The sequence below is a fragment of the Notechis scutatus genome, chromosome 11, assembly GCF_049901735.1.
Source record: "Notechis scutatus isolate UNSWTSFEM ecotype Mainland chromosome 11, rNotScu1.2, whole genome shotgun sequence".
NCBI classification, from domain to species: Eukaryota; Metazoa; Chordata; class Lepidosauria; order Squamata; family Elapidae; genus Notechis; species Notechis scutatus.
In genome coordinates this window covers 18,303,972-18,318,090 of record NC_142019.1, presented here as the reverse complement: position 1 = coordinate 18,318,090, position 14,119 = coordinate 18,303,972, and the positions used below count along the sequence as shown (strand labels likewise).

General features: G+C 46.8%; 2 protein-coding genes across 2 annotated transcripts in view; both read right to left on the bottom strand.

The window, feature by feature from the left end:
• The window catches only part of SMAD3 (SMAD family member 3), a 76,365-nt gene extending 63,466 nt beyond the window's left edge, over positions 1-12,899 (bottom strand). Inside the window, exon 1 of the mRNA XM_026673126.2 lies at positions 12,414-12,899. Coding sequence (XP_026528911.1) covers positions 12,414-12,619 — 206 coding nt within the window. The 5' untranslated portion in view covers positions 12,620-12,899. The remainder of the gene's footprint in view (positions 1-12,413) is intronic.
• The window catches only part of MAP2K1 (mitogen-activated protein kinase kinase 1), a 292,757-nt gene continuing 281,722 nt past the window's right edge, over positions 3,085-14,119 (bottom strand). Inside the window, exon 12 of the transcript XR_015750823.1 lies at positions 3,085-3,103. The gene's annotated coding sequence lies outside the window, so the exon portion shown is untranslated. The remainder of the gene's footprint in view (positions 3,104-14,119) is intronic.

Below are 14,119 nucleotides of genomic sequence, written 5' to 3'. Positions count from 1 at the left end.
ACCTTTGGCATGAGACACCAATGACATCTATCTGGTGGTCCAGTAAATTACCATTGATGAGGGTAAGCCAAAATTCAAGGTACAGGGAGTGGTGGATCCCTTAACTGGATCCCTTGCAGGGAAGTGCTACTTTAGAGGTGCCCCACAAGTATTTTTTTTTTCTTCAAGAGGCAACTGGACTTTCTGGTTTTCTTTCTGAGAATCTCCACAAACACTTTATAAATGGGAATCCAGCATAGAGATCAATCATGATGCTATTAATCTGCGGTTTCTAAAAGTCAACTTATATGTGGGCTAAAAGTTGCTCCTGGAACCATAGACTTGAATCTAGAATAACAGAACTGGAAGGGACCTTGGAGGTCATCTAATCCAACTCCCTGCACAAGCAAGAGAACCTATACCATCTCAGACAAGTGGCTGTCCAGTCTCTCCTTGAAACCCCCCCAGTGATGGGGCACCCACAACTTCTGAAGGCAAGCCTGTTCCACCGGTTGATTGTTCTCACTGTTAGGAAATTCCTGCTTAGTTCTAGGTTGCTTCTCTCCTCCGTTAGTTTCCATCCCTCAAAATAAGTAAAATAATCAGAAACCCTCAAAATAAAGACGATTCGATCTCTGAGTCAATGATCTCAATATGGAAATCCAGCACAGAGATCACAATTGTTTCTGACAATATCAATCTGCAGTTTCTGATAGTCAACTTACACATTGACTATCAGCCCATCAACAGCCCCTTGTGGACCCTTTTCCACCCATCTTTTTACTTCAGGTGGCTTTATATGAAGAAAAACATCAAATGCAAAATGCTGGGTTCGGATGTCGTCATCTTTAAAAGAATGAGCAGTGAAATCAACAAAAGTTGTGGTCAACAGAAGTCCTGCGGATTTTAGCAGAGTTGTACCAGATGTTGACTTTTTTAACACCCACGTCCTAGAATCTGAACAGAAGATCTCAAGACAATTTTCCCCACCGTTGTATAAAAGAAGGCACCAATTTTCCCAAGCTTACACAAACCAAACTTAGCCTCTGGTTTCACAATTGTTCTATACATCCTCTGCATAACAAAAACTCTTTGTGCTTCTTTTCTTGCTACCCTCTTTTTAGGGTTATCTTAAACAAAGCACTTATAATGGGTTATGTGTCTACGCAGCGCCTTTCCCTGGAAAAGGAATGGCTACTATGCCATGATTTCAAGGCTCGTCTCTGCTGTGAATTGACGTGATGGGCGCACTGGGAAAGTCCTGCACCTTTCCCTGAATGTGGGGGTGGATGTGGTAAACCTCAAAGTCGCATATGCAAAACACTTCTGTAGCATTTCAGCACAAGGGAAGAAAAATCCACAAGTTTCTTCTCTCTACTTGCTTGGAAGCCAAGTAGCAAGTGGATAAAAACACTTCGATCAAGCCTCAGGAAAGGACCTTAGTTAAGGAAGGTCATCATATGACATTCAGAGGAAGCACCATCTTCTCCTCCAGAATCACATTCCCAGCTTAATAAGTTTTTAAAAAGAACCACAGATCATCCTTAAATGCCTAGGAAAACCCCCCTGCTACTGGGGGACAGAAGAAGACCATTAGAAAGGGAGGAGAATAGAAGAGAAAATGGGAATAAGTCATGCAAGAAGGAGGTTTTTTTTTTCATCCTCAGTGACTACACAACTCCCACTGTCCTCAGAAGACCTTTGCAAGCCCGTGTTCCAACCTTGTGAAAAGCATCAACTGGTGATAAATTATTCTACAATCAAGATGAACGTGCTTGCCAGAAGATCTAAACGCTGTTCCTGTAATAAGGTTTGCGTTGTCTCATCCTTTAAATATGTAGGGGAGGCATTTCATGCCCAAGGCAGTTGAAGGGCACAAAGCTGCCAAGCTGCCTTAAGTGTGCCAAAAAGCTCAAGGCCACTTTGTGAGAGAGCAGCAACTTGCCTTCCACAGCAGTGCTCAAGTTATCTCTGGAAGGGATCTTGCAGGTCATCTAGTCCAACCCCCCACCCAAGCAGGAGACCCTACACCATTTCTGACAGATGGCAGTCTCTACTTGAAAGCTTTCAGTGATGAAGCTGCCACAATTTCTGAAGGCAATGTCTGTTCCATTGCTTGATTGTTCTGTCAGAACAACTCTTCTCTGGGGCAGCCCCCCTCAAATATTGGAAGATGCTCTCCTGTCTCCCCTGGTCCTTCTCTTCACTAGACTAGCCAGGCCCGGTTCCTGCAACCGTTTATCGTATGTTTGAGCCTCCAGTCCCCTCATCATCCTGGTTGCTCTTCTCTGCATTCTTTCCAGAGTCTCAACCTCTTTTTTTATAGTGTGGTGACCAAAACTGGATGCAGTATTTTAGGAGTGGTCTTACTAAGACAAGGGTCTTCAAACTTGGCAATTCCTGAGTTAACATGGCTGGAGAATTTCTAAGCTAACACGACTGGAGGAGGATTCTGGGAGTTGAAGTCCACGAGTCTTAAAGCTGTTAAGTTTGAAGACCCCTGTACTAAGGCTTTATAGAGTGGTATTTTTATATCCCCCTGTTAATGCAATTTAGGATTGCATTGGCTTTTTTTTTGGCTTTGGACCATTTTCTTCCTGACCTCCTGGAGGAGGTTGTCATAGGTTCTTTTAATAATACCTAAGTCGGTGGGCTCCAAAACACCAGAGCACCAACATAACCATACAGGTCCCTAGAAAACACACACACACACAAGCACTCAAAGACTAATATTCAGTGCTAGCTACTCCATTCTTTTCCACTTCTACTACCACCTCCTACTCCTCCCTCCAACAATTACTTCCCACGTTCCACTGTCAGAGAACAATATCTCTCTTTCAATCTGCTGTAGGCTGCAAGACTGTCACGCAAAGGAAAGCTGAAATGAGATTATATATAAGCACAACTGCGGTTTTGCTTAACGGCTGCTTTGCTTAAGGACCACACTGTGGGTTCCAATGGTGGTTCCTAAAGGACAACGGTCTGGACCTACATCATGCCACTAGCTGTAGTGGAACACCCAAAGCATTTGAACACCTCTCTCCTACAGTCTGATAAGAGCTCTGGGAATTCTGGGAGTTGAAGTCCACACATAGCTTGAAGTTGCCAAGGTTGAAAAACACGGCTCTAGTCTAATGACTCTCAACCACCGTTTTTCCCACTGCTTTAAAATAACTGAGAGGCAACCTACTTTTAAATTTGAAAGTTCAATGTTTTAGGATCTGCCGTCGAGTCTGCCATTAACGGAATCCAGAGAAAAGCAAGCAGTTCTTTAGAATGGAATGGAATAGAATAAGAAAGAATAGAATAGAAATTGGAATGCAATAGTATGGAAAGGAATTGAATAGAATAGAATAGAAAAGAAATTGGAATGCAATAGAATGGAAAGAATTGAATAGAAATAGAAATAGAAATAGAAATAGAAATAGAAATAGAAATAGAATAGAATAAGAAAAAATAGAGTAGAAATTGGAATGCAATAGAATGGAAAGGAATTGGAATAGAATAGAATAGAACAGAACAGAACAGAACAGAATAGAATAGAATGTATAAAATGATGGAATAAATAGTTTAGTCATGGATGATTAATAACTGATAAGTATATAAAGATATGTTAGTTTGACAATGTGAGAATTTATATAAACCGTGAGCAATGACTATGAAAGGATAGCACTAACGATTTGTAACCAACGGACACACTGTATGTATATAAAATGGAAGATGGTTTTATGTTTTGTTTGTATATGTTTGTCTTAAAAAATAAAAACTTTTATCAAAAAAAGAATAGAATAGAATAGAATTCTTCATTGGCCAAATGTGATTGGACGCACAAGGAATTTGTCGGTGTGTCCAATCACACTTGGCCAATGAAGAATTCTATTTAAACCTGCAAAGGGGGGGTTAGTCCACGAAGGACCTCCGGACAGCGGCTTCTGTGGTTCCTTGCCATCTGCTGCTTTTGTTGCCAAAGCACACAAACTGCGACGGACCCACAATACTTCCCCCTCTTAATCCAACAACGCTTCAAAGCGGGTGAGCATCAAATGTTTATGTGGGCAACTCAAATTTCCTGCAGAAATGCCTTGGAGCCCCGTTGCTATTGCAGAAACTTTGTGCAAAAGCTGTTGCACTAGCGTGGAAAGAGCCACATCAGCAGAACAAAGCATTGTGCATTTCGGATCCTAGGACAGTGATGGCTAACCTGTTCCTCGCCACGGGCCGAAAGGGGGTGCACGCATGCCTGCACCCATAATGCAGTGCGTGCATGATCCCCCAGCCCCTGTGCACCTCTATGCATGCGCAAGCAAAAAAAAAACCGCCCCCTGTGCATGCCCAAATGTCTCCTGTGTGCGTGTCTCCCCCCAAGCATGTGTGGGAGATACCCAAGAATCAGCTGGCTGGGAGGGGGCGCACACATGCGCCGTAGGTCTGTTCCGGGCGACCTCTCACATGCTTCCATAGGTTTGCCATCACGGTCCTAGGGCATCAAACTTTCCAGATTCTCCAATCGCCCATGACGCCCAGCAGATCTGTGACTTTTAACTCCCAATCTTCTTAGCAACAGCTATGCTGAGTGGGGGATTCAGGAAATCCACCTGTCCAGAGGGTACTCAAATCCTGGATGGACGCATTGAACTGTAGAGGGACTGACCATTCTAGCTTTCTAACAGCCACAGGCCAGGACGATATTCTTCTCTATCCTTGCTAGGAAATTCAAATGCATGAAGCAATTTTTCATCAAGACCTTGTTTGAAGGCTTTTTGGAGGCATCAAAAGTGGTTGCTGTGGAAACAGATGGCTGGTAATCTAAACTGGGACATCAGTCTGATCTGCAGAAGTTGTTTAGAACATAGAACACAGAATAATAAAGGGTCCTTGGAGGTCTTCTAGTCCAGCCCCCTGCTTAAGCAGGAGACCCTATGCTATTTCGGACAAATGGCTATCCAGACTCACTATCCAGTGATGGAGCACCCACACTTTCAAGCTATTCCATGGGTTGATTGCTCCCTCCTTTCTTCAACTTTCTCTTTGAGAACAGGCAACAGAATTTCATTTTTAATGTGGGCCAGTGTGCTCACAGTAAAAAAAAAAAAAAACGACAACGAAGTTATCTTATCTGTTCCTTTTTACTAGACTACTCTTATCCAATTCCTGCAACTGTTCTTCGTTATGTTTTAGCCTCCAGTCCCTTAATCATCTTTGTTGATCTTCTCTGCACTCTTTCCAGAGTCTCAACATCTTTTTTATGGTGGCAACCAAAAGCAGATGCGGTATTCCGAGTATAGTCTTACTAAGGATTTGTAAAGCCTTTATCTTATTATTTATCTTGTTTTGTCTTATTATTTCTGAAACGTACCTTTTTTGGCCCTGCCCTCTTTCAAGTGGATATTCTTGAAGGACAAATCAACATGAAGCAACTTTGAGAGCCAATGCTCTAACATGTTCTCCTGTACTTTTTTTGTGTAGAACCAGCCCTGATACATACGGAAAGTGCTGGATTTACTGTAATTAAGATCAGAATTATTAATGTAAGCCATTGCAGTCATTAAACAGGTCACCATGTGAGCATGTCCAACTGTATGACCTATTTTTTGCTGTGGTCATTAAGTGAATGCAGTAGTCAGCAGGCAAATTGTAGTTGTTAGGCAAATCCGTTTTTCCAACGGCCATTTTTTGGCCAGAAATTGGAAGCAAATGCCAGAAATCAAAGTCAAATTCGCAGTCACGTAGGACACTGCAAATTGCCGTAAATCTGATCACACGGCTGGGTTGAATACAGTCATGGAACTTTAAAATCAGGTCATAAATTCCTTTCTTTGTGGGGGTGGGGGCATTGTAACCTCAGGTGATTGCTCAATGATCAGTCCTAAATTGAGGACTATCAGTAAACGGCAAGCCGTCTTGATGGAACCATTTCAGAAATCGAACATTTCAGCAGGAAGAGAGAATATTTTGCTCAGCTTTTCTCTTTACTATAAAAATTTAGCCAGGGTGCTCCAAAATCGTTGTTCAAGCAATGCCTTCTTCCTGAGGCCAACTCAACGTTCAGAAAAGGTATTCATGTTTTTGGAAATCCCTGCCTTTCTCATTATACCAGATGCGAAGAAGCTAAGTTGTGGTGAGGGAAGTGAGAAGAAGATTTTAAAAAGGTTTGACTAGATGCTGAAGACCGAAGTCTGCCATATTATTCCCACAGCATATTCCATCTTTTTTCACTTGCTATAATTCTTAAAAATTCATTGCAAGTTCTCCTTTTAACACGGACATTTCATCAGAGGCCTGATTATTCCGCCGAAATTACCTAACTGCAGAAGTCAACAGAAGGACTCTGCAGAATGACTTATGCCAGTGTAGCAAGAGGGCCCTTGACTGCCTTCCAGAATTTATCTATTTTTTAAGTGTCTGTGTTCATAAAGAACTCCACTCTAATCCATCACTCCTTTATATAAGTATAGAAGTAACACAATTCTCCGGCACTGCCAACGGCAGAGCGATGAAAACTGCCAGGAGCTAAATGCCAGGCAATGCACAGCCGGTGCCTCAATCTGTTGCAAGAAATTCAGCCGGGACCTTAGCTTGTTCTCCGAACCCAGCCACCCCCCTTTATGCCGTAAAACGGGCTCTACACACACACACACACAGACACACAGACAGACAGGCAGGGCTGAAAGGGCAGCAAAGGCCTGGAATACAAGAATGGTGGGAATGAGAGCAGCAGAGTAAGTAAGCATTCAGCACAAGCACATCCTACACACCAGGAAAGAGGCCTTGGAAGCCCACACACACACACACACACACACACACACACACACCTGGGTCTACAAGGCGGGATGGAAGAATGCCCTGTCCTTGGAAAGGCCTTTCACACAAACCAGGCTCTTCCCCCATGTCTATTCACACAGCAGCCCTTCTGGAACAGATGCATTTGGGCCCAAGCAAATACACGGGGACTCGCCAGCTGCGGTGGGCGTTTCCGCCCCTGAGCAAAAGGGACAGCATCCCTTTTACACAAAGATCCAGGAAGGCTGGGGGGTGGGGGGCGGGGGAGACACCTCTAAGCAGGCAGTTCAAGAGAAGGACCACGTGGAAAAGAAAAGCGCTTTCCTGAAATGAAAGGAATGAAAGCGAAAGTTTTGCAAACCAAAGAGAATGGAACATAATGGGCAAATATGAGATGATACGAATGCATTAGTATAAAAGACAGTTGTAACTATGTATATAATTGTAGATAAATGTACATAGAAATAATACGCAGCTAGCACTATACTAATAACATAAGGGACAAAAAAAATGAACTGTTATGTGTACCTTTATACTATAGCTTTGTATGGCCAAAATGATGGCCAAGAAAGTTGTGTTCAATTGTTTTTAATGTTTATTCAAGAAGAAGAAGAAGAAGAAGAAGAAGAAGAAGAAGAAGAAGAAGAAGAAGAAGAAGAAGAAGAAGAAGAAGAAGAAGAAGAAGAAGAAGAAGAAGAAGAAGAAGAAGAAGAAGAAGAAGAAGAAGAAGAAGAAGAAGAAGAAGAAGAAGAAGAAGAAGAAGAAGGAGGAGGAGGAGGAGGAGGAGGAGGAGGAGGAGGAGGAGGAGGAGGAGGAGGAGGAGGAGGAGGAGGAGGAGGAGGAAGAAGAAGAAGAAGAAGAAGAAGAAGAAGAAGAAGAAGAAGAAGAAGAAGAAGAAGAAAAGAAGAAAAAGAAAGAAAAGAGCTTTCTTGAGAAGAGTTTGCACAAGACCCAGAGCGCTTGGTGAGGAGGTGAGGGCTGGGAAGAAGGACCACCAGTTCACTTCCTTCTCCACCTTCCAACTCACGGGAGAGATGGTGATCGTGGGGCTGGTCACTTCCCTGCCTTGTTGAGAGAGAATCAATCAGGAGGAGGCAGCGCTGGGAACGTTGCCTGGAGCTCCAGAAGGAGAGGAGGAGAGAAGCAAGAAACTAGGTTTTCCTAACCCAAGCTGTGGCTCAGAGGCATGCCAGCTCTCCCCCAGTCCCTTCTGGAGAATTCAAACCCAGATGAGCTCCTGCAGAAAAGCACCCCCCCTCCTCCCCAAACTATCAGAGAACTAGGAGTGGGGGGGTGGATGGGGGGGCTCAGTTCCTCAGCCATAAATGCCCCCGATTTTGAGCCGGCCTCTGTGCAAAAGGGCAGCTTCTACACCCAGCGAGAGCCTCTCTGCCCTGGACGCTTGGAAGCCCGTCTTTCAAAAAAGGAAACATTTTCGGCACTGCCCCGACCCTCCTCGCCTCCCACCTCCCCGGCTGGCCCAACAACAGATGCCTCTTTGTGTGAGCCCGCCGTCCCCCCCTAAATCACCCCGACAGCCAAGATTCACATTGACCGAGCGTTGGGAAAGCAAAAGGCAGGCAGGAAAACAAACAAGACTTCTGGGCCCGACGACGCTGAGAACTTTCCTCCTTGCGCTGAAGGGAGGCCACACGGCTGCTTTGCAGGCCCGACTCAGAAGAGAGAGAGAGAGAGGAGGGAGGGGAGGGAGGGAGGGAGGGGAGGGAAGGAAGAAGAAAGGGAGGGAGGGAGGGAAGGAAGAAGAAAGGGAGGAGGATGGGAGGAAGGAAGGAGAAAGGGAGGGAGGGAAGGAAGGAAGAAGAAAGGAGGGAAGGAGGATGGGAGGAAGGAAGGAAGGAGGAAGGAAGAAAAGAAAGAAAGAAAGAAAGAAAGAAAGAAAGAAAGAAAGAAAGAAAGAAAGAAGGAAGGAAGGAAGGAAGGAAGGAAGGAAGGAAGGAAGAAAGAGGGAAGGAAGGAAGGAAGGAAGGAAGGAAGGAAGGAAGAAAGGAAGGAAGGAAGGAAGAGAAAGAAAGAAAGAAAGAAAGGAAGGAAAGAAGGAAGGAAGGAAGGAAGGAAGGAAGGAAGGAAGGAAGGAAGGAAGGAAGGAAGAAAGGAAGGAAGGAAGGAAGGAAGGAAGGAAGGAAGGAAGGAAGGAAGGAAGAAAGAAAGAAAGAGGAAGGAAGGAAGGAAGGAAGGAAGGAAGGAAGGAAGGAAGGAAGGAAGGAAGGAGAAAGAAAGAAAGAAAAAGAAAGAGGGAAGGAAAGAAGGAAGGAAGAAAGAAAGGAAGGAAGAAAGAAAGAAAGAAAGAAAGAAAGAAAGAAAGAAAGAAAGGAAGGAAGAAAGGAAGGAAGGAAGGAAGGAAGGAGGAAGGAAGGAAGGAAGGAAGGAAGGAAGGAAGGAAGGAAGGAAGGAAGGAAGGAAGGAAGGAAGGAAGAAGAAAGAAAGAAAGAAAGAAAGAAAGAAAGAAAGAAAGAAAGAAGTGGATAAGCACAGAGCCCAGGCTCCCTCCAGGAGCAAACCTATAAGGACCCCAAATTCAAACGCCAGACTCAAACGGGTTCTGGAAGAACCAAATCAACCTTTGTGGGTGTTTTTGTTTTGTTTTTTAAACTCCCCCACGTGACCTGGAGCAATCCCGCCCGTCTCCAAGAGCCCCAAAGGAAGGGCCAAAATCCATGATGAGGAAACGGCTTGGCCGGCCGAACATTCCCCACCCTGTCCGAATCAGGCCAAGCGGCCTTCTCCCTTCAAGCTCCAGGCGTTCGAAATGGATCGTCCCCCCGTGTGATTCCCAAGCAAGAGTTCTGGGAGGCCTTTGCACGGCCCACAGCAGGACAGGGGAAAAAAGCCCCTCTGTGAATATTATTCCACCAAGGAAGGAGTTTTGGGGGGAACTCCCTGTGAAGAGGAGGCAGAAGACACTCGGCCCAGGCAGGGCCCTTCCAGTGGCCAGGGGTCCCCGAACTTGGCAACTTTAAGACGGGTGGACTTCAACTCCTGGAATCCTCCAGCCAGCATAGCTGGAAGTTGAGGTCCACAAGTCTTAAAGTTGCCAAGTTTAGAGACCTCTGGGCTAGAGAGACAGCAAGTCCATTGGAACCTCTGCCCCACTTCGGCCCGTCTCCAAGGCGCCTCCGGGCAGTTTGCAGACAGGGCCAGAAGCCAGCAAAGACTGCTCATCCCCTCCGCTCAGGCGGACCCCCAGTTGATGCCCCAAAGGAGCTGAACTCTGGTGGACCTGGTGCAGGAAATACGACTTCAGCCACAGAGTGGTCCATGTCTGGAATCCTCTACCTGACTCTGTGGTTTCTTCCCCGAACCCCAAAAACTTTTAACTTTAGACTGTCTACTGTTGACCTCACCCCTTTCCTAAGAGGCCTGTAGGGGCCGTGCATAAGCGCACCAATCGTGCCTACCGTCCCTGTCCTATTGTTTCTTTTATTTTTCTTACATGTACCCATTTCATGTATCCATAACTATTATACCTATTATCTTGTAAGCAATTGACAAATAAAAATAAATAAACAGAATGGTCAATGTCTGGAATACTCTACCTGACTCTGTGGTTTCTTCCCCGAACCCCAAAAACTTTAGACTGTCTGCTATTGACCTAAGAGGTCTGTAGGGGGCATGCATAAGCGCACCAACGTGCCTACCGTCCCTGTCCTATTGTTTCTTTTATTTTTCTTATATGTATCCATATATTCATAACTATGTTTTTACTTACACGTATTATCTTGTAAGCAACTGACAAACCAAATAAAATAAAATAAAAAAATAAATAAATCTCCTGCCCTGGTTCAGGCGGACCCCCCGTTGATTCCCCCCAGGAGCTGAATCCTGGTGGATCTCATGCCCTGATAAATTATTTGCCCTTATTCTCCCAAATCGTGGTCTGCCCGGTTTTGCCTGCGACAGCCAGGCAGGCCATCGTCACTTCTGAACAAGCTGCTCCAGCATCAAATCAGGGTTAAAACCTTCCGGCAGGGGTGGAGCTGGCTCCCAGGAAGGGCCCTGGTGGTAACTGGGTTTCTAGGTGTTTGGCCAAAAAAACGAAAAGAAAAGCTGGAAGTTTACGGAATCCGGCCCTCCTTTGCCAGGTGTCATCCACGTTTGCCGGCCTCTTTATTTCACATAGGCGAATCCTTGCAATCACGACGCTGTTTTGCTCCCGGCATAAACACAAATGATAATCCATGCGAGTCTTGGAATAAACATAAAGTAAACCAAACCAAACCTGGAATAAGTGAATTCGATGACGGTGGAACATTTTCACTGCTCATTGAAAGGTGCTTTTAAAAAACATTCTCCTGTTTGCTTCGCCCCTATTTTTACTACCGACTCATAACTCATTGCGTGGTCTTGCAAAGCAGGCAGATAAAGAAGTAGTGGGAGGCAGTGGGCGCCTCTCCATCCTCCATGGAACTGTCGCAGCCTCCTTCTCGCCTCCCCCCACCCCAATAAGAGCCCCCCCATCACTAGCGGCATCTGTAAACCGGGCGTCTCCAACCTTAGCAACCTTAAACCAGGGATCTCTAACCTTAGCAACCTTAAATCAGGAATCTCCAACCTTAGCAACCTTAAACCAGGGATCTCCAACCTTAGCAACCTTAAATCAGGGATCTCTAACCTGGCAACCTTAAACTAGGCTCCAACCTTGGCAACCTTAAACCAGGGATCTCCAACCTTAGCAACCTTAAACCAGGGATCTCCAACCTTGACAACCTTAAACCAGGGGTCTCCAACCTTAGCAACCTTAAACCAGGGATCTCCAACCTTAGCAACCTTAAACCAGGGATCTCCAACCTTGACAACCTTAAACCAGGGATCTCCAACCTTAGCAACCTTAAACCAGGGATCTCCAACCTTAGCAACCTTAAACCAGGGATCTCCAACCTTGGCAACCTTAAACCAGGGATCTCCAACCTTGGCAACCTTAAACCAGGGATCTCCAACCTTAGCAACCTTAAACCAGGGATCTCCAACCTTGACAACCTTAAACCAGGGATCTCCAACCTTAGCAACCTTAAACCAGGGATCTCCAACCTTAGCAACCTTAAACCAGGGACCTCCAACCTTGGCAACCTTAAACCAGGGATCTCCAACCTTGGCAACCTTAAACCAGGGGTCTCCAACCATGGCAACTTTAAATTGCTAAACCAGGGATCTCCAACCTTGGCAACTTTAAACCTGGCAGACTTCAACTCCCAGAATTCCCCAGCCAGCTTTGCTCCCAATTCAGGGAGTTGGCCCCCCAGGCTTGAAGTTGCCAAGGTTGGAGATCCCCGAGCAGGGGGCTGGACTAGAAGGCCTCCAAGTCCCTTCCAACTCTGTTCTTCTGTTCAAACCCTAGTGGCGTGGCTTGCCTCCAGAAGGTTGGAGACCCCTGCCTTAGGGCAAAGCTCGCGGGGGGGGGATTCTGGGAGCTGAAGTCCGCCAGGCTCCCAGTGGCCGAGATTGGAGACCCCCCCCCCGCCTAAACGATCCGGGGGGAGGCATCGGAGGGAGAGGCTCGCCGGAGAAGCCTCCTCCCTCCTTCCCCGTCGGGTGGGGAGGGGGGCCCGGAGAGCCGTCCCGAGGAACAAAGGCAGGCCGCCCACCCCCACAGCCACCCCCGGGGCCTGGGCGTCCCGGAGGGTCTCCCTCCTCCCTACCTGGGGATGGTGATGCACTTGGTGGCGGCGCTCTGCGTGGTGATGGCCTTCTCCAGCTCGTCCAGCTGGCCGGTCTTCTTGAGCTTCTTGACGAGGCTCTTGACCGCCTTCTCGCACCACTTCTCCTCCTGCCCGTTCTGCTCGCCCTTCTTCCAGCCCAGCAGCCGCTTCACGATGGGCGGCGTGAAGGGCAGGATGGACGACATGGCCGGCGGCCGGGAGCAGGAGGCCGGCCGAGAGGGCAGCACCAGGAGCCCGCCCGCCTCGCTCTCCCTCCGGCGCCGCGTCCACGTCCCGCCTCTCTCTCGCTCGCTCTCTCTCTCTCTCGCCCGGCTCAGGCGGGCCAGGAGCGGCCGGGCTCGGCCCGGGACAAAGCGGAGGACGCCGCCGCCGCCGCCTCCAACTTTCCGCCGACTTCTTCCCGACGCGCCTCTAGCGGCGGCTCGGCGGGCTCCGACTCCGGCTGCGGCTCCACCTCCGGCTGGGCGCGCGCCCCTCCTCGCCTCCTGCGTAAAGGCGCGCGCTCCGGTCGGCCGTCTGAGCCGCATGCAAATCGGGGGTGGCCGCCGCCTCCTCCTCCAAGGGAGGAGGCGGTGGGGAGGGGGGGCAGAGGGAGGCCACCTGCCCCTGGACACCCCCCACCCTCAGCCCAGCCCTCGCCGGCGCTGGAGCCCCCCCGCGGGAGGAAGGAGTGGAGGCGCTCAGTCCCCGGCTTTCCAGTCCCTCGGCCCTGGGCCCATTTGGAGAGCGCCCTCGGGGGTCCAGCCCTGCCGGCTTGCCCGACCGCCCGGCTCTAAAACGGTCGCTGTGAGAGAGGGGCCTTGGGAGTCAGATGAACAGATGTGTTGGAAGGGACTTGTAGGTCATCTAGTCCAACCCCCCTCTAAGATTCTTTCTTCTCCTTGACTCTTTCTGGCTGTCAGGGAAAGGTGGAGGAAGGGTGTTGGAGGTTGAAATTGTGTGAATTGTAAAAGTTGGGATGCTTTCTTGCTTACTACACAAATGCAGCTACTTTTCTAGGCCAAGGTCAACCCTCTTGGCATACAGGATAGAATAGAATAGAATAGAATAGAATAGAATAGAATAGAATAGAATAGAATAGAATAGAATCTTTATATAAAATAGAATAGAATCTTTATCAAGAATAGTATAGAATCTTTATTGAGAATAGAATAGAACAGAATAGAATCTTTATATAAAATAGAATAGAATCTTTATCAAGAATAGTATAGAATCTTTATTGAGAATAGAATAGAACAGAATAGAATCTTTATATAAAATAGAATAGAATCTTTATCTAGAATAGAATAGAATAGAATAGAATAGAATAGAATAGAATAGAATAGAATTGCTTGTTTGTTTGCCATCACTGCAGCTGAGTTTGCCCAGTGAATCTGACCAGCTTGCAATTTACTTCTATTGCAATGTTTCTTAACACTCTGCTGTTCTGAGAGTTGAAGTCCACCCATCCTAAAGGTCCCAAGGTTGAGACACACTGGCCTGTTGGATGAGATGAGCATCCATTCATTCATTCATTCACCCACCATCCATCCATCCATCCATCCATCCAAATATGAATATGAAATATAAATATAAATAAAGCATAATTTTCTTTGTTGGTTTCTGTAGTTTGTGGAAATGAGTGGAAAGAGCACCATTCTTAGTGGTTTGCTCCCTCACTCAATTATATCAGTAAAGATCATACC